Here is a 26,227-nt window from a genome sequence, read left to right as displayed (position 1 = left end):
TCACAGTGTTTAAAAGCCTAGTTTTGTTCAGTTTGGCCAGTCAGGTCAAAAAAAAAAAAAAGTTATTTCCATGAAGAGGAAAATATTGCATGTTTGAGAACTTCGATCAAGGAGTCAGGATTAAACAAAATAGCATTGTTGTCTGTTAAATTCTGTGAAATGAAATCTTCCTGTGCTTTTACTGTCGTGTAACCGATGTTGGATTTTGGCCTAATGGTATCTGTTATTGTGCAAAATTGAATGCTAAAGATTAACAATTCAGATTTTTCTGTCTTGGTGGATGTCTTAGCTGAGTGCCATTCTATTGCTATGGTGATGACAACTTGGGGTGTAACAGTATACAATAAGCATTTGTGTTTTTCAGGATGGAAGATTCAGTTCGGAGCTGTTCTCACACAGAACATTATGTAAAGGATAGGAAGTGGAACTACTTCCTGCTCTAGTCGCCGTAAACAAATACAGTTTAGCTCAGCCTCTGGCAAGCGGTTGTCACAGCCAGCGATATGCTTTGGCGCTGTCAAACTTGTTGATTGATTCAAAAACAGCGTCACGCCAATACTATTATATCAATGCAAAAATAAACTAGCAAGTAGCAAACACAGCTTCCAGCAGCAATTAAACTGCCTCTCCCTTAAGATGCTGCCAAAGCAATAAAAAATGCCATTGGTCTTTTTATGGCTTAATAATTCACTCTGCTCAACCCGTTTCTGTTGGACTTGTCTGCTTTGTTCATTTCTTAAAAAGAATAAAACGATTAATTTTCCACTTTTGAAAAGAAAATATTTAACCTATGATATATTATTAAGTTTATGTATTGTTTTATTTAAATGTCATTAAATGTATTCTGTGTATGCAAAATATAAGCACTTATGTTTTGCATTATATAAGCACTTATGTTTGCACCTTAAAACCAAGGTAAGTACTGAACAATGACTTTTGGCATAGCATTACACCCCTACAACAAACCTCCAAACCAAACGTAGTGATGTCAGTTCCCAGATATGAAAATAACTGATTGGATATGGAACACACCCCTGGTAAATGTCCATCAACCTTGCTTTTGTTCATTCACACGTTCCAAACATCATGTTAGGCCAAACAGTGCAGCAGCCAATATGCGAAGCTATATGACTCAAAGGGAAAACAGAATACACTCCCGGACACTGGGATTAAATATACATGTCTGACGCTGCAGCTCTGGGAAAAAATTCAATCCCAATGGTCTTACTTAAACCCTTTGAGTCCATGGACAAAACAAACAGATCTCTCTATCTAGAAGCTTGTGGAACATTAAAAGGATTAAATGAATGTAGACATTCATTAGAGGGATCTTACCCTGATAACGGGAATCGTCCAAACCAGCCGTGGCTCCTTTATATGCTGCGTGGTGAGGTATGACCAATCCAAAATGGAGATGCAGAAGCCAAGGTTCATATTAAGAGGATGAGAGGACACACAGGTCAATAATAAAGCGCAGGTATTCTACATGTCATTCATATCAAAACCACTTAATGTTCACGGGCAGCAGGAATGGAAATTAGAGGGATTTTTCATCAAGAACATGGACTGATGATGTTTAAACAATAGCAGCTTTGCTTTCAAAGACCAATCCATCTCAGCAAAGTGAGATACAAAAAGTCCGCATTAAAGAACATTACAATATTCGTTTCGGTGCGGCAAGGCCACGAAAGCTGTTTAAAGTCATTCCCGCCGCACACTGACTCTCTTCCATCTACCTTTTGAATTCATTATGCATGAGTGCTGCAAGACCACTTGTTATGTAATGGAGTTAGAAAGCTACTGCACTGTTTAATGTGAGAAAATGGCATATAATATAGGAGGGTCTGTAATAAAAGTTCCATGACTGGTGTCACATAAGATACTGTATATTTCAAATCTAAACTACAAACTATGACTTTTCCCCTTCATTGTGGGCCAGATGATCAACCAGCACGTCGACAAAGAGATCCTGCGACGTTTGCTTTGTTCAGTACGCATGCGAACACGTGGGTGCTTCACAATGAAAACGTGCCTGCTCACATTGCCCTGAGCATCTGACAGTTCCTGGCCGAGAAGAACATCGCCCACCGGAAGCAATCTCCCAACTCAGCTGACCTGGCTCCATGTAATTTTTTTCCTGTTTTCCCCTGATTTAATGGGGTCAACAAGGGGACCCGTTTTGAAACGTTGGACAACATCAAGATGGTCGTGACAACTGAGCTGTAGACGAATCCTTCCGGGAGTGTATGAAGGTGTGGCAGAAAAGGTTAGGAAAGTGCGCTAGCGCTAGACTCATGCGGGATTCCTTTGAAAAGCAAAACTTGTAGTTTGGATTTTAAATATGTATTTTATGTGATACCTGTCCTAGAACCTTTCTGACTCCCTTCGTTGACAGCATTCCTCTTTCCTAAAAGATCATCCGGTGTGATGTGGGAAATTATCCAATTCCACTTAACTGGTCAGAAAATTATTATTTACTAATGTATCCTTGCTGGTCTATGACAGCAACGTATAGTGAAAGGCACACACTGAGTATGCTCCTTTGAGGGTAAAGTGAGAAAAAAATCATCATGACTGTAGTTCAGTTCTTCCGAGATTTTTCTAATGGAAAATATTTGCTTTGGTTCAATAAAGGTTGGGAAACATTGTTTTAGACTGTACACCAGGAAAGGATATACATTTTACCTGAGAAATAGCATTGGCTAGCGTCACATCGTTAACAACGATGTGACGCTAGCCAATATTAGAGTTGTTTCAGAGAAGAATAGATTTCTCATTACTGTGACTCATGACGCATCAGACTTTATAACCACCCAAGATGGATCTGCCCGGCTCCATTTAACTAATTAGGAGTCTGATTCTAACTAGTTCTTTTTGAAGTTGTTTTAACTTCACATAACCAACACGGCGAATGGTTGATAAACAGCTATTGTTGGATGTCAAATGTCGTCACAATAAAAAACACAATTTTACCGAGTTCACCTGTCTGAAAGCTGATGATAACGCGGTAAGCAGCTAGCGGGTGTAGCCAGCGAGCCATAAACACACACCTACCTGCTTCCACACGAGGTTTAAAAGTTCGAAATGTTACATCACGTGATGATAATGACCTTGGAGAATGTCAACACCAGCTAAATGGTGAGTAAAATTTGCCTTTTTGTTACAGGACTTCTGTAATGTCGAGCTAACCATGATAAATTAGTGAATGTCGTTTAATGTAATTTAAATTTTAAATATATATGATTATTGATATTCTAATTATTTTATACCTCTATACTGTAGCTAATATTTGTTCTTTGATATGAAAAATCTCAAATATAAATAAGAATAAGAATAAGAATTATTATTATTATTATTATTACTATAATTCTAGGTGTATGTTTACAAAGATTACAGTACTGTACATTGTCTTTAGTGTACAGTAATGTACAGTCTGTGAGCGGGGTTAGAGACAAGGAAACCAAATCCTAAGAGATATGAGAATGGACAATATTAATTGTTTCAAGTTCAACCTTTAATATACCCATAGTATAACCCCAAAATATTTTTTCTTCAGCACTACGCTTAAAAATAAATGGCTTACAGTTGATTTGATTTCTGAAAAATCACCAAAAGTGCGAGGACACATGTACAGTATATCATCGCGATTTAACCAGGAACATGTGACGATTTTCCTGTTCGCTATCTTGTTGCGTTTTTGACTCTGTGATACATTGAGAAGTTTACCACCCTTCTTTCTCCAGTGTCAACCCCACAATGAGTCTCACCTGTGTCTGACTTCTACTGGAATCTTCATAACGCCGCTGTTCGTTGACAAGCCGGCTAGCTATCTGCCGGTGATCAATCTCAGGGCATTACACTAAGCACAAACATATGCAGATAGATGCGAATAGGTGTGTTTTCCAGAAAATTGTTTAAGTTATGTTTTAAAGACAAATGTGCGAGTCGGTGAGTTCTCAAATGGCGATTCGTGAGTCTGGGAGGGTTGACTGTATTCAATCACAAGGGGAGGTTGTGTGGCCTATAAATAGATTTTATTTAGCTTAATCTGCATTGTATTGAAACTATTTACATACTATATCAGAGTTACTCACAGTTCACCACGAGTGTGGCGAATGTTGTAGCTTCACCCAGGGGACTCTTGGCCACCACTTTGAACACACCGGCGTCATCAGGAGAGCATCTAATGGGATAGTATATGGTCCGTATAATATGGTAGGCAATTCGATCATTTATAGGGCATATTTCTTGAATGTCAGCATAAATAGACTTTCCAGTGACATACCGTCTGATCTCCAGGTAATTAAGACCAAACGCTTGCTGAAGGCCGTAATTCCATGGCATCTCAGGCTTTCTCAGCGGTTTACCATCTTTGTACCTTCAAGACACGATTAATCAACAATCGTTTCCGCACAATTAATTTAACTAATAAATAACACAGATTGTGATGATACCTAGTGAAACTAACGGGCTGTTATTATACTAGTGATGCTGTAGTGATTGTGATTCTAGCCATTCAGTATCCTCCATTCATTCCATCCATTTTCCGTACCGCTTATCCTCACTAGGGCCGCGGGCGTGCTTGAGCCTATTCCAGCTGACTCTGGGAGAGAGGCAGGGTACACCCTGAACTGGTCGCCAGCCAATTGCAGGGCACATACAAACAAACAACCTTTCACACTCACATTCACAACTATGGGCAATTTAGAGTCTTCAATTAACATACCATGCATGTTTTTGGGATGTGGAAGCAAACCGGAGTAGCCGGAGAAAACCCACGCAGGCACGGGGAGAACATGCAAACTCCACACAGGCGAGGCCGGATTTAAGCCCGGAACTGTGAACTAAGGCAGAACTGTGAGGCAGATGTGCTAACCAGTCGGCCACCATGTCGCCCCATTCAGAATACTAAGTAATATATTTAAACAAAGAAAGTGGAACTTTTAAAGATAAAATGTTTCAATGTAATATATTTGGCAGTAATTCAAGCAGGAATTTGACTCGAGGGGTTTTAATTTCTTGAGGAAAGTGTCTCTATTGTGCAATTTTAACGCTGTCCTCCATCTCTATTCCATTCCATCATTATGGTGAATATATATTACAAAACAGCTACCATCCATCCATATTCTATAGTGCTTGTCTTCATTAGAGCCCTTTTGCGACCGACTGGGTGGGAGGCGTGGTAAACCTTGGATTGGTTGTCAGCCAATTGCAGGGGACCATTCGCGCACAAGTATTCAATGAACTTACCATGCATGGGAAGAGCATGCAAACTTCACACAGGAAAGCCGCAGCTGAGATTCAAACCCAGAACGTCAAAATTGTGTGGCAAATACGCTCACCACTAGTGATAGTAATTATTCTCACTAGGGTCGCAGGCTGCTGGAGCCTATCCCAGCTATCTTCGGGCGGGAGGTGGGGTACACCCTGAACCGGTCGCCAGCCAATCGCAGGGCACATAGAAACAAACAACCATTCACACTCACACCTACGGGCAATTTAGAGTCTTCAATTAACATACCACGCATGTTTTTGGGATGTGGGAGGAAACCGGAGTGCCCGGAGAAAACCCACGCAGGCACGGGGAGAACATGCAAACTCCACGCAGCCGGGGGCGGGGATTGAACCCCGGTCCCCAGAACTGTGAGGTAGATGTGCTCACCACTAGTGATAATAATAACAGTCAATTTGATCCAACGAAGACAATCTGAATTTACTGGGTAGGTCAGCAAAGAGCAAAAAGATGAGCATTGCAGAGGATTGGACATGTATGAAACGTCTTACCACAGCGGCCTCAGGGGGTGGGTAGCCTTCGACCACGCAGGCGAGCTGCACCGTCATGCCCTCCCAGACAGTGTAAGCCCTTAGGGGCACGGCGAAGTCTGGCACCTTCTGACTTAGACGCTCCAGATACTCCAAGTGCTCGGACGCTTTCTTTTGTGCCTTAAGCATCGTAAAACCCAAATCCATTTGCACAGTAATGTGATGTTAAAATTGCAAGTACAGAATTCCCCCCCCCCCCCCCCCCCCCTCATTAGGAATTAATGGAAATGGCAACTGTATCCACCGTAAAACCTTTATTTATTTCAAAATAATATTCAAACATTCTGAACTGCCATACAAGTGTAAACACATACCACTATAATACTGCAACAATATTGCGTTTAAACAATAAAACCTTTTGTCTTAACTTCAAAGGAGTAATGCTAATTTATTAAAATGTTTACGTTTCACACGAAAAAATAGAAGTTCACAGCTGAGTCCTCGCATGATTCGTTTGGCACAGTTTTTACGCCGGAAGCCCGTCCTGATGCAACCCAGTCATTTTTTAAATCCAAACAAAACATGGTTATATTCTCTTTATACCTCTGTTGAAAAGAAGCTGTAAAAATACAAAGAAAAGCACACATCTTTGCATACTTACTGAACAAAGGGATAGGCTGATGTTATTGTCATGTCATGTACTGGGGTGGTTGTGTACAATATTAGAGGTGTATTTTTCATACTCCAAAATCCATCCATCCATCCATTTTCTGAGCCGCTTCTCCTCACTAAGGTCGCGGGCGTGCCGGAGCCAATCCCAGCTGTCATCGGGCAGGAGGCGGGGTACACCCTGAACTGGTTGCCAGCCAATCGCAGGGCACATACTAACAAACAACCATTCGCACTCACATTCACACCTACGGGCAATTTAGAGTTGTCAATTAACTTACCATGCATGTTTTTGGAATGTGGGAGGAAACCCGGAGAAAACCCACGCAGGCACGGGGAGAACATACAAACTCCACACAGCCAATCCTCAGAACTGTGAGGCAGACGCTCTCACCAGTCATCCATCATTCCACCCCCAAAATACAGTATGTCAAATTCAAATGTAAGATTTTGTATTCACAATTGATTTATGGAAACATATAAGACCAAATAAACTAAACCAAACCAAAAAAATCAATCAAAATTTTGCAGGTCCTATTAAGATCATGTAGATCAGTTCAGCAATTAGCTGTTTATGAGCAGCATTATGCAAAATTTGATGTTTTCTGATCTTGGCAGAGGTGTGTGAAAGAGTCAAAGAAAAATCAATAAAACTGTACTGCCGCTGTTTTCCAATCCAGAAAGTATGCATATTTTAACACTGCACACTTCCGGCAATAAGATGATTTGGTTTGATTTATTCATTTATTTTGTCAATCGGTAAGAATAAGACTCTACCAAGCTGGCATGATATTAAAAGTAAAAAAGTACCTCCAGAATTAAACTTTAGGGAAAACCCAGTAACAAAATTTTAAAAAAAAAGCCTTCTTTCACTATTTGATCAGTGTATTAGTCACAGCATTTACCTCTTTGCGAAGGGCCATTTTGTCCACACGGGTGCGTAACAAACGTTGGCTTCGGATCAGGCCCACCTCCAACTTCTCTGCCTCATTTCCAAACATTGTCCACTTATTTCGGTGGTCGCCTTCGTCGGCCGCTCGGATTTCCCTCAGGATTTCCCTAGTGGGACACAATTGCACAACAATCAAATGATCGTTAAGAATTCGCAAGACCCTCAGTTCCCCTTACTCGTGGTAAATCCAGAAATTAATGATAAAAAATGCCATGCTCCGCCCACATTCGATAGCGTGGGCTTTCGATTGGGGATTATTTGGGTAACTTTCCTAGTTCGGTCGACGTGGAAGCCCTGGAACTCACCCAAAATGACTGCTTCAAACCAAAGTGGCCGACTTCCTGTTTAGTTTCAAGCAAGGGTCATTGAGACTTTTTCATGAGTGCTATTATGATAGACATGTCCACCCAATTTCGTGTTGATTGGTTAAACTGGTGCCGGGGGCTGATTTAATGTTTTTCTCTTTCTTCCAACCTTTGAAGGGGCACTACTGCTTTGCTGGGTTGTGTTCAGGACCCTTAAAATACACACATTTTCACCAACAAGCACACACTTCCATGTAATTTATGACACGTTTTGTCATGAAACTGTATTTAACAACTTTTCCCATTAGGTAGAATTTTTCATCCAAACATTTAAAGAACTGGTGGTATACATAGTGTTTTTTTAGTTTCCATCTGATTTAATGGATCGTTCCCTCACTGTCCGTGATGACTAAAGAATTGGAGCCATCTTGAAATTAAAATATAAACCTTAAAAAATTACGTGGGGAAAAAACTTTTCAAATAGTTTCAACTGCCCAAAACATTTATTTCCATTGTAAGAGATAAAAAAAAAATCCATAGAAACATCCATTCTGAGACTTTTTGTGGTTGAATAAAAGTGCAATTTCACATTGATTGGAATGTATTTTTTGTTGTCAGCACAGTCCCTGACAAATGCTATTTCACAACATTTGACAGCTTGATGAGATACACACTCGACTGCTCCATTTCAACCGAGGTGTCATTTCGCACGAGCACCACTTGCACGCCACTTGAGAGATTTTGAAAGGTCGCCCTTTTTGCTCTTTCTCGTCATTCGAAAAATCTCGCGCAGGACGACTCGTTTCTCTCCAGGAGCCCTTCAGGTTCTTGAACGGTTCAGAGCTCGGTCGCATCGCCAGCTCTGCAATGCCTTCTTGCTTGATGGCGTCGGTGATGTTATGGCTGACGTTCGTGAGTGTGTTTGGTGAAAAGAAGCACTCAGCGTCTTTGTTTTCCTGGCAGAAAAGTGCGGTAGTGAAATGCTGTAGCTGGGGACTAAAGTGGTTTGACACAAAAATGATCTGTCACGGAAGGCTATTTATTTGACGGTGCGGTTACGGGCCCCCTACCGGACAGCCAGGGGGCTCCCAAATGCTCACGGCCCTGGGACAGTTACCCCCTTTGTCCCCCCTGATCGACGCCCCTGTACATTAGCAAAGGCCCGATTATTAGATGTCTCTAAAAGATTATCCTTCCCGATTATCCTGTGGCGTGTTTTTTTTTTTTTTTTTTTGCTGGTAAACTTAAAAAAAAAATAATAATTCTGGGCTAACATTGTCAACACAGAGTACTGTGATTGTGATGTTCTTCTACTCTTTTTTTCTGAGGACCCGGGTTCAATCCCTGGCCCCGTGCCTGCGTGGGTTTTCTCCGGGCACTCCGGTTTCCTCCCACATGCATTAATTGGAGACTCTAAATTGTCCATAGGCATGACTGTGAGTGCAAACGGTTGTTTGTTTCTATGTGCCCTGCGATTGGCTGGCAACCAGTTCAGGGTGTACCCCGCCTCCTGCCCGATGACAGCTGGGATAGGCTCCAGCACGCCCGCGACCCTAGTGAGGAGAAGCGGCTCAGAAAATGGATGGATGGATGTATTTCTAGCTGGATATCCTGTGGCACCATGCTCCCACTCACCTCTCCCTCTTTTTACTACAAAAGACTTGTCGTTTGATGGACGAGACTCACGATTGTCGGTGGAGATATAGCTATGTGTGTTGTGTATTGTGTTGGTCATTCTGGGCACAAATCACACTACCAGTAACAACACATATGACATTTATTTTCCTTTTCTTTTAATTGTTCAGTGTAGTGTCCCTCACAATATGTTAAAAAAAGGCTTCACTAAGCCAGGCATGTGAACCACTACACTACCAATGGTGTTTTTGAAATCTCTTCCCCAGTCAAGTGTTAAAACCTTGTAGAATTTGTGCCAGAATGCATTGAAGGCAATGCCCATTTTTTATTCTTCCAGACATATGAAGAAAAATGTTCCCAGACAACCTTTAAGGCCTTGATATTTAAGCAAGAATATTTAAGCAAGAATAAGCGATTCTAGTGGCCCGTGATGACACTTCAGTAATACATTTCATGTTGTTTCTCAATGCGCCTCCCCATCTCTGTTGTCGTCCACATGCAGCCAAGCACGTTCACTTAAATATGCATAAATAGAACGTTTTAATATGGCACTCTCGTTGCCATGGGCGTGCGTTTCGTGATCTAACTGGTGCTTAAATATTCACAAACGCAGCTCTGATCTACGAGGACCACTCTGGCATGAAGGGCTGAACAAATAGTTGACATAATTGGCAGCAAAATGCACAAACAGCAAAAATCCACATGATGCTCATGTGTGCAAAGCCACTATCCAAAAAGCAGCATCCCTTTAACACTGTTTATGACCTTTCCTGTCATGGCCTTTTTTTTTCTTAAATCAAGTATCAGTCTGTCAGTTGTAAAGCAAAAGCCCATCCAGCCTGCAGGAGCAGGAATGTTTATGGCTTAATTTCTGCTCCGGAGGACATTTTTAATATTTATTAGCAATGTGAGGACAGCTCCTGTCAAGACAAAACATTCCCGCATACATCTGTCAATCCAGCGTTCCACCTCAGAGAAAATAATGCAAAAAAGCCATTTGGAGATACACTGACTACATTTACGTGCGCAAATTAAATTAAATTCTTGCTGCTGACATACTTCAGTCTCTCTACTTTTTCCAGTTTACCTGCACTGGGGTTACATACAATCTTTGGCCAAACTATGGCTGCCTCCAAACACTAGGTGGCGACTGTGTTCCTTTTCAGTTTGTGTACTTGGCCCTGAACATAACCCCTGCGATAAACAAGGGATTACAGTACATGCCAGAGAATTTGGACCCGCGGAAGTAAAGAGGTGTCAATCCAAATTATAAAGAGGCTAACACAGTCAGATTAGGGTATTCACATGCATTTTAAAAGTTTGGTTTCAATTGATTTATTGCCGTAGTACTTGATTTTTTTTTTTTTTTTTTGTGCATGTAGCTACACATAATGACTGGCAACCATTGAAAATGACCTGCCTCACACTTGCTATCCTTCCTCTCTTAACCTGAATGTAGTCAGTCCTCCAGGGATTTTGACAGGTGGAGGAATCCAAAGGTGAGAGCTAAGAGCATGAGCCCGAAAGGAAATTGGGGTTGGGATTGGTCGACGACAGCCGCCGGTTTGGATGATACCCTCACACAATCAGAAGCCAAGTTGGCCACAGAGCTTTGCTGCAGCTGAGGCTCATTACTGTCACATTTTGTCTTTGGGGGGCTTGAGATGTCATACTCAACGACATGTGCCCACTCTTCGCTCACCTTCGGCAACTCAAAAATAACTGCTTGTCTTTTTTAGCCGGCTGCGTGACAGTTTATCTGCTCATAGTTTTGCAAAATGAGCTACATTCATTGTACAATCCGAGGTTCCTGTCCCTAAAGGTGCCACGCACTTTGACATATCCCATAGGGATAATTATTCGACTCCTAAGTAACTATGCATTTTTTGAAAGGCCAAAAAGGGTTTTCTGAATTTACAGTGACCTACTATGCATCCATCCATCCATCCATTTTCTGAGCCGCTTATCCTCACTAGGGTCGCGGGAGTGCTGGAGTGTATCCCAGCTATCTTCGGGCAGGAGGCGGGGTACACCCTGAACTGGTCGCCAGCCAATCGTAGGTGACCTACTGTAATACCCTTAATGCTGCAAAGATGCCTTTCCCCCCAGAGAGTATAGCAAAAAGACAACAGGTATTGAAAAAGTACATGCCATCTCCTTTTGAGAACGCTGAGTACGTCTTTTGTTACCAGGACAACGGGGGGCAGGGATGGAGGTTTTGCATCTAGGCGAAGGGCTACTCCTTGTGGAGCAGCAGATTTGAGTACGAGGAAAGAGATTTAAGTGGACATGTGTTTGGATTTTGTTGTTGTTTTTTTTGGTGCAGGAGGCATAACTGCCTCGCCACAAGTCTACTATGAAAACAAACACAGTGCAGCTCAGTCTCTGGCTAGCCTTTATCATGTTCAGTGATATGCTTTTGGTAGTATGTCGAACTTGTTAACTCATGAAACGGCTTTCCAAAACTGAGATTTTTGCTTTTCTCTTGCATGCCTAATGATTTCAGATTGCAATAGGCACCGAAAAAAAAAAAAACCTGTCCCCTACTCATATCTGTTAGTCATGGCAATTGCTAGTTGAGGTCTCAGAGTTTCAGACCACCTCTTTTTGGATCGGGGAATCTGACACATATAACAAGCAAATGCGATGTGGCCTATTACTGGTACTTATCATTTTTTCCTTTCTGAACTTTGAGAGAGAACTACGGTGGCGTAAATGGATCAAAAAGGCTCAGCTACTGTACAAGACACGTGCGACCTGGACAGCAGACATTCCTGTGTTAAATTCAATAAAGAGGCAGTGGGTTTCTTGTCTGGGGTTATTTTTAGATCTATACATGACAGCTGAGCAGGGATTCCTGTCCTCCTTCCATGATAACAAGATGCATGAAAAGTAAAAAGTGGAAGCCATACCCCATCCCCCAGAACAATAAACAAATCAACCTATTCTCCGTCATTCATATTTGACAGACTCTCAGTGGGAAAAGAAGTTTAAACATGAGGCAGGGCCAATAAGAAAAGTCTAATCAGGATAATGCGACAGCTGTGCCCAATGACGCTACGAATTAACAAGAGACGAGATGACCAAAAAAAAAAATGGTGTTAACGTCACAAGTGGAACAAAAAGTACTCGTGTACAGGTAGAAGCATTATGAAAACACCCCCTAAAAAACTAGGCTTTGTTTTTGACGCCTTCAAATTAGATTTTTAAATTACGCACATACAATTTGCTTTTCAAATCATATTGAATGGGAGCAGGGAAGTCCAGCGGAATGGCGGTTGGCATCACAGTTCTGAGGTTCGGGGTTCACAGCTCCGGTCTTTCTGTGTGGAGTTTACATGAGCTCCCCATGCTGAGGTCAGTGAGTTTGAATGGCTGTCTATATCTATAGGGGCCTACGATTGACTGGCAACTGCTTCTGTCATCACAGGTTGGCAGGGATAGGCTCCGGTTAACCACAATTCTAATCAGGACAAGTATTATCCAAAATGAATGTATGTATGGATGAATGGGAACATCCATTAGCGCAAATGAAAAAGGGTCTGTTCAATGACTCCTCGGAGTGTCATTTTTGGTGAATAAGGACATGTGTCTGCAAGCTGGCCTTCCGGAGATGGATGAGGGTGGAGGAAAAATCCTGATTTCCGATGTTTTGTTGAGACGTAAAAGGAATGAAAATCCAGCAGTAATTTCATGCAGGGTGAAGGACCAGAGGATTTGAATGCAGTCAAACGTTGCAAAGTAGCGAGCGGAGAGCCATACGGTGATCACCCAGGAAGGAAGTCATCTCTCTCACTGGTTTCCATTTGGCGTCCACAAAAAACCTTTGCAAATTGAAATACAGAATGAAATTATCACCCCCACCCTTTCCTGCCCTGGCTTTGATTGATTTGCTGATTGAAACGCAGCCACCAAAGCTTTTGAGAAATGTTTGTGCCTGCCACCCGAGTAAAATCTCCAACTGGGTGCCACCACTTCTTATCTATTGTGCTTATTTGTCTGCACAGTTTTTTTTCACTTGTTTTTTTTAAGATCCAGAATGTGGTGCATGCTATTATTTATTTGATTGCATTCTCTTTGTGCCGTGGAAGATTTTTTTAGACATGTTGCTGATTCTTTCCGACTTGGATCAATAATGACCAGCTGTGCCACAAAGTACATATTTGTATCTGTGTGATCACAGATTTTAATATTCTTAAAGAGGACATATTTTGACATTTTCTTTTCATAATTGAAAACAATTGCCAGGTGTCCTAATAATGCCCAAATACCCCAAGTTTCAAGAATAAAATGACACTTTTGACCCTCCTTTTTTTTTTTTTTTTTTTTTTTAGCCAACATTGAACTCTGGTTGGAGGGTTCGGTCCTGTCAAATGCAAATGAGCCTCCCTCTGAGAACGATTTTTGTTACCATGATGACCGGGTGATAACTCAGGGTTGACAACAGACACTCAGAGACACAACTACACGTGCACTTAGGCAAGTACCAACTTACTTAGTTTTTGGAGTTGCAAGCTGTTGTTCTGTTGATTTTTTTTTTGGTTTGTGTTGCGAGCTAAAATTTGAGGTACAAGGGAGCTCCAGGTATGTGCTCAAGAGATGGCGGCATAAATTACCACAACATCCGCCCAGCATCCCGTATCGCATGCACAATTTGAGATATGAGTAAAATAAGTTTCGGGTTCAGTCAGCCAAGGTACAGTTGTATTTGTATACCAGCAATTTCCAACTTTCCGTAATGTTTTTTTTTTTTTTTTTTTGCTGTCGAACAAACACATAAACAGAGCCACAGCCACTCAGACCTTCGCTCCAAAAGTTCCAGGCGAGTATGTTCAATAGTACAATTGAAACAGGAGTTCAGAACATTCATCGATTGATTTATAATGGATAATAGAAACAGAAAATGTAGAAATGCCCATCCCTGTGAGATATACCAAACACATCAATGACACCCTCGAATTGACCGTATCTCACCATGTTCCGTGGCGGGGGAGGTTTTCCATGTTCAGGATCTCCTTAACAGGCATCACGTCAGCGGGGATGATGGGAAAGATATCAGAATATGGGACTTCATCGTCACTGTTAAATAGAGAGAATGAAAGTGAATGTAGCTTGGATATCATCAGACGACACATTGATCTATCCTTGACACTTGAGCCTCTTTCTGCATCAGAACCGTAACAGAAGATACAAGTTTATGGTCAGATAGTAAGATCGTATCAGCGGCAACAACTACTCTGACATAAAATCGATGTCAGACGGCAACAGTTGCTTTTAACGGAAAACGGCAGGGGAATTTAATTACTTCACACCCCTGTCCCAGCATTGCCACACACATGTTGTCATTCCTTTGTTACGGCTTTTTGTGGTTCAATAAAATAATAATACAGTACAGTATATTGCACTGTATGTGGAACCTCAAAACCCGATACAGGGTCACAATTTTTCCGTTGCAGCCCGTCGGTAAATGTGCGATGTATAGCTTGATGTGCCGCAAATGGTTGCCATCTGTAATTTTTTTCGCAACGGTCCACTGAAGTTGTGTTCGAATTCTGTTACAATACGCCTCTGATACCACCTTCTAAGGCTGAATATTCACAGGACAACGTTGTCCCAAAATTCTGTGTTGGTTTCGTTTATACATAACAGCAACCTGGAAAAAAAGATGGAAAACAGTAGTTGGCATGTCATCCTCTCATACAGTATTTATTTGACCATGCTCTCTTCTGCCACTAGAATGCAGGGCAAAAAACCTTGAGGTTTAATTTCTTCACACGCTCCTTGGTGTACTGTTGGAAAAAGTGACAACTCTTATCTTTGCAGACAATAAGGAGCTTAAAGGGATGATGTTTTTTTGGGGGGGTGGAAACTCTTGTGACAAACACGCAAGAGTCAACAAAGACGAACAAAACAACCTAAAGTGTCGGTGAGAGTTTGACAGGCAGGCGTTCTTTGAAATGTCAGCAGCACCAATACCCTGTGTCAGTGTGACACGTGCAGATAAGCCAGCGAGGAGAGTTGGGTAGTAACCAGCTACATTTACTCCGTTACATTTACTCAAGTAATATTTTGGATAAATTGTACTTATCATAGTAGTTTGAATGCACCATGCTTTTTACTTTTACTTGAGTGCTGTATTTATGGAAGAATAATCAATACTTTTACTTCAACTACAATGATCAACATGCTGCTCGCTACTTGTATTTATCTATTATTGCGTGTGCGACCTATTTTTAGACCTCATCTTCGACTTCCGCATAGGTCTCCGTTGCGCCCATCCAACGTGATCACTATGGTCATTTGAGTCCAATTCACCAATCAGACGGCACAATGGAGTCACATGACCGCACACAAAGCCTTCGCGGGCCAAGCAAAATGACTCATTTTGTGGAAAAAAACCAGTGTCTTTACAGACTCCGAAAAACAACAACTTTATGATGCCGTGTAGTCTTGCGTCTGCCCAAACGTGGATATTTCAGCCCACTTCTAACTGGAGAAAACACCTTGCGCTAAGTTGCAAATGTTTCTGTTGTTGTTGTGGCAGTGCATGTGGCAACGTCAGTCATGCTTCTTGGGGATACGTGTCATGCTGTCATCTTAATCTCTCTCTCGCTTGAGAGAGAGATTACGCGCACACACACTTAATGCACTTAAAAGCAGGTGTGTGTGGACTCCCATATGTTATTAATTTGTATTTCATTTGACATTCATGCTCTGACATTTGACATTCATGCTCTGATTTTTAAAACAATCTGAAGTTACCCACCACTTACTCTTTATTTGAGTATTTTTTTTAACTGAATACTTTCTTACTCTTACTCAACTAAATATTTGGAGGTCTAATTTTTACTTTTACTTGAGTCATATTATTCTAAAAAAACAGTACTCTTACTTAAGTACAATATTTGGCTACTCTACCCACCTCTGCCAGCGAGTGAGTGAGCTTCGTTGCGGTTGCGTTGCTGGTGTTGTTCACCAACACACGTTTTCAGAGCTATTACTTCGGAATTTGCAGATCTGGTCCGCTCCACCGCAAGCCAGTCTGTGCTTTTCTTTGTACACGTATTGCAAATTAAGCCTTCCTTCTTGAGAGATTAGTGTTAAGGACACCACGTGGCACCTTTGTCATGTTACACGACATTTGTTTTAGCCTTCCTCTTCCACTAGAAGCCTTATCTCCTTTTGTGGCGCAAAATCAAATCCACTGCAAGGCCTGTTTTCACTTAAGTGAGATAAAGCTGACGAGCATGTTCCTCTCATACACACACACACACACACACACACACACACACACACACACGCACACACACACGCGCACACACACACACACACACACACACACTCAGAGTCTATAGGGAGATTATATAATACGGTAGAACAGGGGCCACTGATATGATCACAAGATGGTTAAGACAATAAACCTCAATTTCTATTTATATCATAGTGACAACTCTTTTATGTATGCTATGTGCTGGTCGTTTTGCTGGGGATTCTATCTCCGCAGTCATGCAGAGTTGTCAAAGGTACTCATACTCTGTACTTACAGTAAGTAGAGGTATAGACACTTGTGTAAAAGTAGAAGAACTGACTCATCTCATTTACCTAAGCCAAATTTAAAAGGTACAGACTCTGAAAGTACAAAAGTAAAATGTTTTACTGTCATTTGTTTACAATATGGCGGCACGGTGGACGACTGGTTAGAGCGTCAGCCTCACAGTTCTGAGGACCCGGGTTCAATCCCCGGCCCCGCCTGTGTGGAGTTTGCATGTTATCCCCGTGCCTGCGTGGGTTTTCTCCGGGCACTCCGGTTTCCTCCCACATCCCAAAAACATGCATTAATTGGAGACTCTAGATTGCCCGTAGGTGTGACTGTGAGTGCGAATGGTTGTCTGTTTGTATGTGCCCTGCGATTGGCTGGCAACCAGTTCAGGGTGTACCCCGCCTCCTGCCCGATGACAGCTGGGATAGGCTCCAGCACGCCCGGGACCCTAGTGAGGAGAAGCGGCTCATAAAATGGATGGGTGGATGTTTACTATACCCGTTTTGATAACTTGGCACAACCGGAAAAACAAACAAACACAAAAAACCTCTCTGCATACTAAACAGCTTCCCTTATATACAGTAGTAACTTGCAGAGTGCTTGTTCGGAGAAGAAGAAAAAATAACAACAACACATTCCCATAGCTTTGCTAGCGTTGAGAACAGGCAAAAAAAACAAAACAAGATGCTAGATTAGCTAACGATAACAACTGAAAAAATACACCTGACCTGTTTGTGTTTTTGGAGAGCAGATGAACAATCTTTGAACACCAAGATCTCAATCAATCAGTCAATCAAGATCACAATTGTGGTTGTTATGTTTTGACTTTTTTTTTTTTTTTTAACACCATGTAGTCACCAAATACAGAGCAGAAAGTACAGTTGTCTTCTTTCAAATGTGTGGTATAAAAGTAAAAAGTCATCAGAGGAGTAAATTTATTTTATTTGTATTTAACCTGGCGGCACGGTGGCCGCACAGTTCTGAGGACCCGGGTTCAATCCCCGGCCCCGCCTGTGTGGAGTTTGCATGTTCTCCCCGTGCCTGCGTGGGCTTTCTCCGGACACTCCGGTTTCCCCCCACATCCCAAAAACATGCATGAATTGGAGACTCTAAATTGCCTGTAGGCATGACTGTGAGTGCGAATGGTTGTTTGTTCCTATGTGCCCTGCGATTGGCTGGCAACCAGTTCAGGGTGTACCCCGCCTCCTGCCCGATGACAGCTGGGATAGGCTCCAGCACCCCCGCGACCCTAGTGAGGAGAAGCGGCTCAGAAAATGGATGGATGGATTTGTATTTAACCTTTATTTAGCCACAAAAAATCTCACCGAGATAAACATGTCTTTTACAAGAGTGTCCTGGTCAAAATAGTGAAGGACAGATACCTGAGAAATCTACTTACAGTGTCTTGAAAAAGTGTTTATTTCCCTTGAACTTTTTCACCTTTTGTGACCTTACAGTCACACATTTGAATCTAATTTGTTGAGATTTGATGTGATAGACCAACACAAAGTCGCACATAGCTGTGTAACGGAACTAAAATGATATACGGTTTTTAAAATGGGAAACGCATAATAATCAGAAAAGTGTGGTGTGCATTTGTATTCAGCCCGCTCATACACCAAAATACCATCCAGTGCAATCAATTGCCTTCAGAAGTCACCTAATTAGTAAATAGACTACACCTGTGTGTAATTTACTTTCAATACGTCTCTTCTGTGAAGGCCTCAGTAATTTGAGAACACTAGTGAACAACAACATCATGAAAAACAAGGAACTCACCAGACAGGCTAGGGATAAAGTTGTGGAGAAGTTTAAAGCAGGGGTAGATAACATATTTTAAAAAATAATATCCCAATCTGTGAACATGTCAAGGAGCATTGTTCAATCCATCATCCAAGAATGGAAAAAGTATGGCACAACTACAAACTGACCAAAATATGGTCAACCACCTAAACTGATCAGGGAGAGCACTGGTCAGAGAAGCAGCCAAGAGGGCTGTTGTCACTGTGGTGGAGCTGCAGAAATCCACAGCTCAGGTAGGAGAATCTGTGCACAGGACATCTACAAATTCTGCGTCCCACAAACTCGACCTTTATGGAAGCGTGGCAAGAAGAAAGCGATTGTTGAAAGAAAGGTGTAAGCAGTCCCATTAATGGTTTGCTACAAGCCATGGCACCTCAAACATGTGCCAAAAGGTGATTTGGTGAGATGAAACCAAAGTTTTTTTTTTTTTTTTTGGGGCCTAACTATAATGCGCTATGCGTGGCAGAAAACTAATATCGTTAATATAGTCGAAGAATTCCTCAGTATATACTCAAATATAGCTACCCGAAAAAGCTACTTAAGCACTTAAATCAAAAAATATTTGTACTTTGTTACTTTTCCACTACTGTAGTAATGTTATGATAAGAATGCATGCAGACTGACACTCTCGCAAACAATAGACACGGGTGTAAGCCTACACCGAAGCGCCAGCATGTCCATTTAAAGCATGCAACAACCGAGTTACAGTAGCTGACCTTTGCAGGCCTCCGAACAAGAGGGACCTTTTGTAGTAAAGGTCAAGGTCTTTTGAGGCATCCTTGTAACTGGAGAAGGAGCCCCCCCCCCCCCCCCCCCACTCCCTGAATCCATAGATGCCCACTGCATTTATAGCATTTTAATTAACCAGAGGCGAGATATTAAGATTAATATTAAGGTTTTAAGACCCTGGTTCAAACCCATATTGAAGGGTACTACTCGTCACTTTCATGGCAAATGATGTCAGAAGTGGGATTATCCACAATTGGACAATTAGATATGATTCATAAAATACTTGTCGGCTAGTCACAATTGCTTTCAACTCAACAGGGCGGAAAGAGTAGCAAAGTGGCAAAGGTCAAACTTCACACCTAGTGGTTGTTGGTACTACCCAATATCAAATGGTGTCAGAAGCAGGAGGAAGGGTAATGCACAAGGAGCATTGGAATGGGCCAACTGTGTGTAGAAATGCGTGGGCCTGCCTTCAGAAGGCAATTGATTGTATTGATTTGTGAAAAAATAAGAAATTGACGACATTTGAGTTTGCGTATCAACAGTGACAAGATACAGTATATATGTATTATTAAATATGACATTTAAAATAATTGTTGGCAGCTACTATTGCTTTCAACACAAGGCGGGAGAAGTGAATGTGTAATTCAATGATACATAAATCCTCAGCGTTCCATAGCAGATGGTGTTAGAAGTTGGACGATGGGTTACTCTGGTGTTGTGGTCAAGTTTTCAAACCCAATTGATTCTAGCTCAAGTTCTGGTTGAGATTCCTACTCAAGAGTTAAAGGATGTCAAAAGCGGTGCCGTCAGTGGCGTGCCCATTTGGAAGAACCCTTGCATATTAGTGAGGGATTGCATAGGCTATGCTTTGCAAATTTGATTTTATTTTCTTGACTAAAAGTTGGGGACTAAACACTCTAGTGTGGCACAAATGTCTCGTTAAAAAACGTGCTGTTGTTTCGTTGTGAAACAAACGGAATCCCATATATTTACTCAGGTGCAACAGCCAGCTTCTGTTGCCAGCTTCTAAGCCCCGAGGCGTCCCTTTCAACCGAGCCCCTCATTTTACAAATGGCTATGCAAATCCAGATGCCACTTCTCGTTTTTCTTTTTGTTTGCGAGCCTGGGAAATGTTCCTCGTGTTTAATCATGGCATGCACGAAACAACTTCTGCTTTTTTTAGTCTTATTTTTGCTGCTTTCTTCTTTATATAGACTCCCTTTGAGAGTAAGCTGAGAGGCCGAGGCCGTTGAATTATGTAGCGCGCAGCCCGCGGCCCCTCGCAGTATCGCTCCAGCACGCCGACGCCGTTGCATGCATATAAACGACTGGCAAACAAACACACAAGCGTGCACGCTGCGTACGCTACCTTGTATTGTTTGCGCTTTGCCAACATTAATAACGGCTTCCTCAATTTCACGCAAAAAGGGGAAATAAGAAAAAGAAGAAAAAATGCTGTGCGTGTAAACAGCGAGACGAGTCCAACAAGCGCTTGCTTCTTAAATCAAATCTGAAAACCTTCCACCGAGGAGGAAATTTCACAGTACTACCTCCCGCTATCATGTCTGCTCCATAGTTTTTGACCGGAGGCGCATTGTCTTCGGGTTATTCGCCTGTCCGTCACTTTCCCGTTTGAAGCTCATCTCAGGCAGGCGTTCAAGCTATGTATTTGAATTTGCCGTTAACGTTCCGTGGCGCCTCAAAGTGATGCGAAAGAATTTAGGTCATCAAAAAGTCTCAGGTTTCACGCAGAGGTCCCCCAAAATGGCCATGCAAAAAATCGGCCCAACGAGGGCTCGTATCTCGTTAGTTTGATCATACTACTCATTACTAACCCTAACCCTTACACCACCTCAGATACGACTTCCGAAGGCAGAAAATTGCAGACTGTGAAAAGTATCAGGTGTTAAATTAATTTCCCCATCTCGGAATTGCAGAATATCCGTCCACAAAGGCGTGAAAAAGTCAGAAAAAATTGCACTATACAAAATGTTATGTGTCTGTATGTGATCTTGAATATACAGTAGTCTAGTTCAGTCCTTCTCCAAGTGTGGTATGAGTACCACTACTGGTATGTGGGTTCTCCCGTGGTACACGAAATGATCAACGCTTAAGTACGGTTCAGTTGTATTGAACTTCTTACTGCAATACATTTGCATTCAATCAGTTTTTGTTTTGTATTTTTCTATATTTAAATGCAGTGTTAATGTTCAAACTGTGCCTAATGTTAGAGTGACTTGCAATGGGATTCAATGTACTTTTTAGGAATAAAACCTTTTCCTTGTTTTAGATGAATTCTTTGGCCTGCTACATGATTGTATGTTAACGGTGTTCATGATGGTGGTACTTGGAGGGCCAAGAATTTGTTTTAGGTGGTAGTTGGGGTCAAAAGTTTGAAAACCACTGCTCTAGTATGTTTTGAATATGTTGTATGCAGTACAAAATGTCCTACAGGTGGGTGGGTGGAAGCACATGGATTCCTGGTGTTCTGGTGTGTATAAACACTAATTGGTGTGGTACCTGGAGGTGAAAGTCTTCTTGTTACTGCGTGAGGACACCTTCATGCTGTGAGACATCCGGGATGACTCCTCCTCCCGCTCTCGCCACATTGCCGTCTTGGTTTCCATGGTAACTCCCAACAGGCACCTGTCGAGGTACGTGGGAAGAAAGTGTTTCTTTGTTCTGAAGATACCTAAAGGCTACTTACTATACAGTTATTGTTCAGAGGTGGCCTCATTTTTTTATTTATTTTTGCTTATGATGGCTGGTAATACAGTACATTTTAAGCAATGCGCGAGAGCCAAGTCTACGTATGTTAAATGCTAACAGCAACATTCAAACATGAATCATTTATAAAGGGGCACAAGTACGGTTGCAAAAAGGGAGAAAGAAATTCTGTTAAAATTCACAAATTGTTCTGTTAAGATTCTCAAAATATGTTACAATTTTAAACAAATTGTTAAAATTCTGAAAATGTTTTTAAATTTCTACCTTTTATGATTTAATGTTTATTAAAATTCTCTAAAGGTTGATTAAAATCCTCAAAAGCCTTCATTAAAATTCCCTACAAATGCATTAAAATGCTCAAAAATGTTTATTGAATTTCTGAAATGTTTTTTAAAATTCTCAAAATATTCTGTTAAAATTCTCAAAAATTCCTTCAAAATAATCCCAAAGGATCTCTTCACCTTCTTCACATTTTCCACCTGCATCATGAATCTTTAAACTTTCTAAAATGTTTGTTAAAGTTGTTAGTCACATTTTCTTCACTGTAAGAAAAATGGTTAAAATTCTCAATTAATTGAATTCATTTAATTTCTATGGGAATTGACTCATTGGGTTCTACTTTCATAGAGAGTGCAAATGCTGGATTTTCCTGATTTTTTCCTGATTTTTGTGCAAGCGCAAGGCTCGCTGCACATGTATGCCAATTTGGTAGACTGGTCAGCGCCAAGCTGGGCGATCTGGCGCAGCAGAGGGAGTGTCTTTGGAGAAACGCCTGGTGGAGTGACTATTTGGTGGCAGAAAGTTGGTCTAAATTTACTTCTGCTCAGACCAGGTCTAAGTTCTGACACAAGGGAGACCACTGGTCTAACCCAATTTGAAACAGATATCGAGCTCTGTGGGCATATCTGGTTTGCTAGTGGTTATCAAAAGCTCATTCTGTATTTAATAAGGGTACCCACTCACATTGTCAGTTGCCACATTATGCCCAGAGCAGTGACAAAGCTCTACTCGCGCACAAATTGCTGCGATTACGCATCGTCCCCTTACGCCAGAGAATGGTGCCATGTCTCCGTCGAAACTATCATGTGCGTCACATTTAAAGGGAATGAGAGGAGCCACTTTGATTGGCGGCGACTGAAGTCAGCTGTAGACACTTCAAGCATGGCGCAGCCTACTGGCTTGTGCTTGTCTACGGAAGTACCAACACTGGTCTAACCCACCTGTGGTGCAGAGTAGCGCTGCCCACTGCACCGGATTTACGCCATTCATGAAAATAGAGCCTGTTGTGTTCAGAGTAAGGTGGCATGTTAACTTGCGGTCGGCATGTAAATGCATTGGGAAACGTCAAACAGAGTTGACACTGAACATAGTGATATACTGCAGTATTTATTGGCTGGCGGACACATCTCCTTGTCATTAAAAAGTAAAAACTTTTGATGCCATGTTGACCATGAAAGGTACTACCACCAAACCACTGACTATCCCTCTAATACAACCCCACGTTGTCACACATTTAACGACAGAGGCTATTTTTTGGTTGGGTAGTGTCCCAGTAGTTTGTAATATATTGGCAGCGGAAACTATTTTACCACCTGACCTTTCTACCAGAAATGCTTAATGTATCAATGTGACATTTAATGACAAATTGGCAATTTACAAAAATTAACAAAATTATAAGACAAATTTTGTCTCACCAGCAGACATGGATATATTCTTTTACTGCAGTATAGTGAGTCATTTAGTTGTAAAACTCTTCTTAGTGTGTGGCTGTTTGGCTCTATTATACTTCCCTCTGGTGGCCAAGGTGTGCACACCAGAAGGAGCACAATGTGGAGCTGAAACAGATTAATGGCATTTCCATTCATTTTAACAGGGAAATATAATTTGCGATCAGTGTGGTCACAGAACGAATTAAAATCACAGGTCAAGGCGCCCCTCTAAAACCAAATGAGGCACCCAGCAATGTAGGAACCGAATAGATCCAACTGAGACCAGGAGGGCTGATAGAAGAATGGTAATAGTAAATAAAAAAATGCATAGATACACTATACGCCTGCCTTGACTCTGATATGAATTTAAGTGATATCCCATTCTTAATGCTTAGGGTTTATTATGTCATTGATCCGGTGGCACGGTGGCCGACTGGTTAGAGCGTCAGCCTCACAGTTCTGAGGACCCGGGTTCAATCCCCGGCCCCGACTGTGTGGAGTTTGCATGTTCTCCCCGTGCCTGTGTGGGTTTTTCTCCGGGCACTCCGGTTTCCTCCCACATCCCAAAAACATGCATAAATTGGAGACTCTAAATTGCCCCTAGGTGTGCATGTGAGTGCGAATGGTTGTCTGTTTGTATGTGCCCTGCGATTGGCTGGCAACCAGTTCAGGGTGTACCCCGCCTCCTGCCCGATGACAGCTGGGATAGGCTCCAGCACACCCGCGACCCTAGTGAGGAGAAGCGGCTCAGAAAATGGATGGATGGATGGATGTCATTGATCCACCCTCTGTAATTATAAAATCTTAAACTCTTCTGGAAAAACTGTGTTCATGGGAATTTAAGAAAATTTTTCAAAGTGCATTTGAGAGGTTACACACTGATGTTGGACGAAAAGGCCGAGATCTCTGTCTCCGTTCTAATTCATCCAGAAGTGTTCTATAGGTTTGAGGTCAGGATTTTACAGGCCAATCAAGTTCATCCACATCAAACTCTCTCATCCATGTCATTATGAGCCTTGATTTGTGCACTGATGCACAGTCATGTTAGAACAGGAAGGGGCCATGACCAAACTGTTACCACAATGTTGGAAATGGCCAAACTATAAGCCCCTGAGCTCCAGTGAAGGAAATCTGAATGTTTCAGCATAACAATAAATCTTGGACAGTAAAACAGTTTGGGGATTACCCCTTCGTGTTCCAACATGTCTGTGTACCAGTGCACAAAGCAAGGTCCAGAAAGAGAATTTGGTATGGATGAACTTGACTGGGCGGCACGGTGGACGACTGGTTAGAGCGTCTGCCTCACAGTTCTGAGGACTGGGGTTCAATCCCCGGCCCCGCCTGTGTGGAGTTTGTATGTTTTCCCCGTGCCTGCGTGGGTTTTCTCCGGGCACTCCGGTTTCCAAAAACATGCATGGTAGGTTAATTGACGACTCTAAATTGCCCGTAGGTGTGAATGTGAGTGCAAATGTTTGTTTGCTTGTATGTACCAGTTCAGGGTGTACCCCGCCTCCTGCCCGATGATAGCTGGGATGGGCTCCAGCACGCCCGCGATCCTAGTGAGGAGAAGCGGCTCAGAGGATGGATGGATGGATGGATGGATGGATGGATGAACTTGACTGGTCTGCACAGAGGCCTGTCCTCAACACGAAAGAACAGCTTTGGGTTGATTTCGAGTGGACAGTGAGCCAGGCCTTCTTGTATAAAACCAGTGTGCGACCTCACAAATATGCTCCTGGTAAAATGGGCAAAAATTCTCATAAACATACTCCTAAACCTTGTGGAAAGCCTTCCCACAAGAATTGAAGCTGTTACAGCTGCAAAGGGTGGACCAACATCATCTTAAACCATATGGATTTAGAATAGGATGCAACTTGAAATCATATGTGTGAGTCAAGGCAGGTGAGCGAATTCTTTTGGCAATGTAGTATACATTTAGAAAACAAATAATACAATAAATGAACTTAAACTAAAGTAAAAGACGAGGTCACGTAAAAATCCAGTCTGTAAAAGTGAGTTTTAAGCTGTGATTTAAAAGATGCTACTGATTTTACATGTCTTATCTCCTTGGACAGGTTGCTCAGAAGGCAAGGTTCCTTTAGTGTATGTCAGTGATGTACTATGGCATCTATTCAAGGGTTAGGCCACTTATTTGAAAATAAACAATAAAACAACACTATCAACAGAGGACCAAAGTATTTCCTTTTCTTATTGTTATGGGAAAACACTTCGCTTCAACTGAAAACAAACTCGCTTCCTGTCTTCCCCCCAGTGTGTTGTTAAATGCTGCGTCCGTTGCAGCCACCAAACTTAAAGACCAATAAAAAAAAGTCCAACTGACTGTAGAAACAAGTAAAGAGTCTCGAGAGTAGTGAAAGAGAAAAAACATAGC

General features: G+C 41.9%; 1 protein-coding gene across 1 annotated transcript in view; it reads right to left on the bottom strand.

Annotated features, from left to right (window-relative positions):
- The window catches only part of myom3 (myomesin 3), a 74,728-nt gene that overhangs the window by 47,440 nt on the left and 1,061 nt on the right, over positions 1-26,227 (bottom strand). The window contains exons 2-9 of the mRNA XM_061674637.1: positions 21,920-22,045; positions 14,299-14,403; positions 7,338-7,491; positions 5,788-5,943; positions 5,663-5,664; positions 4,286-4,378; positions 4,095-4,183; positions 1,336-1,380 (exon numbers count right to left, since the gene is read on the bottom strand). Coding sequence (XP_061530621.1) covers positions 1,336-1,380; positions 4,095-4,183; positions 4,286-4,378; positions 5,663-5,664; positions 5,788-5,943; positions 7,338-7,491; positions 14,299-14,403; positions 21,920-22,026 — 751 coding nt within the window. The 5' untranslated portion in view covers positions 22,027-22,045. The remainder of the gene's footprint in view (positions 1-1,335; positions 1,381-4,094; positions 4,184-4,285; positions 4,379-5,662; positions 5,665-5,787; positions 5,944-7,337; positions 7,492-14,298; positions 14,404-21,919; positions 22,046-26,227) is intronic.

The sequence above is a fragment of the Phycodurus eques genome, chromosome 4 (assembly GCF_024500275.1).
Source record: "Phycodurus eques isolate BA_2022a chromosome 4, UOR_Pequ_1.1, whole genome shotgun sequence".
Taxonomy (NCBI): Eukaryota; Metazoa; Chordata; class Actinopteri; order Syngnathiformes; family Syngnathidae; genus Phycodurus; species Phycodurus eques.
The sequence above is the reverse complement of the archived record's forward strand: the minus strand, read 5'-3'. Positions and strand labels throughout refer to the sequence as shown.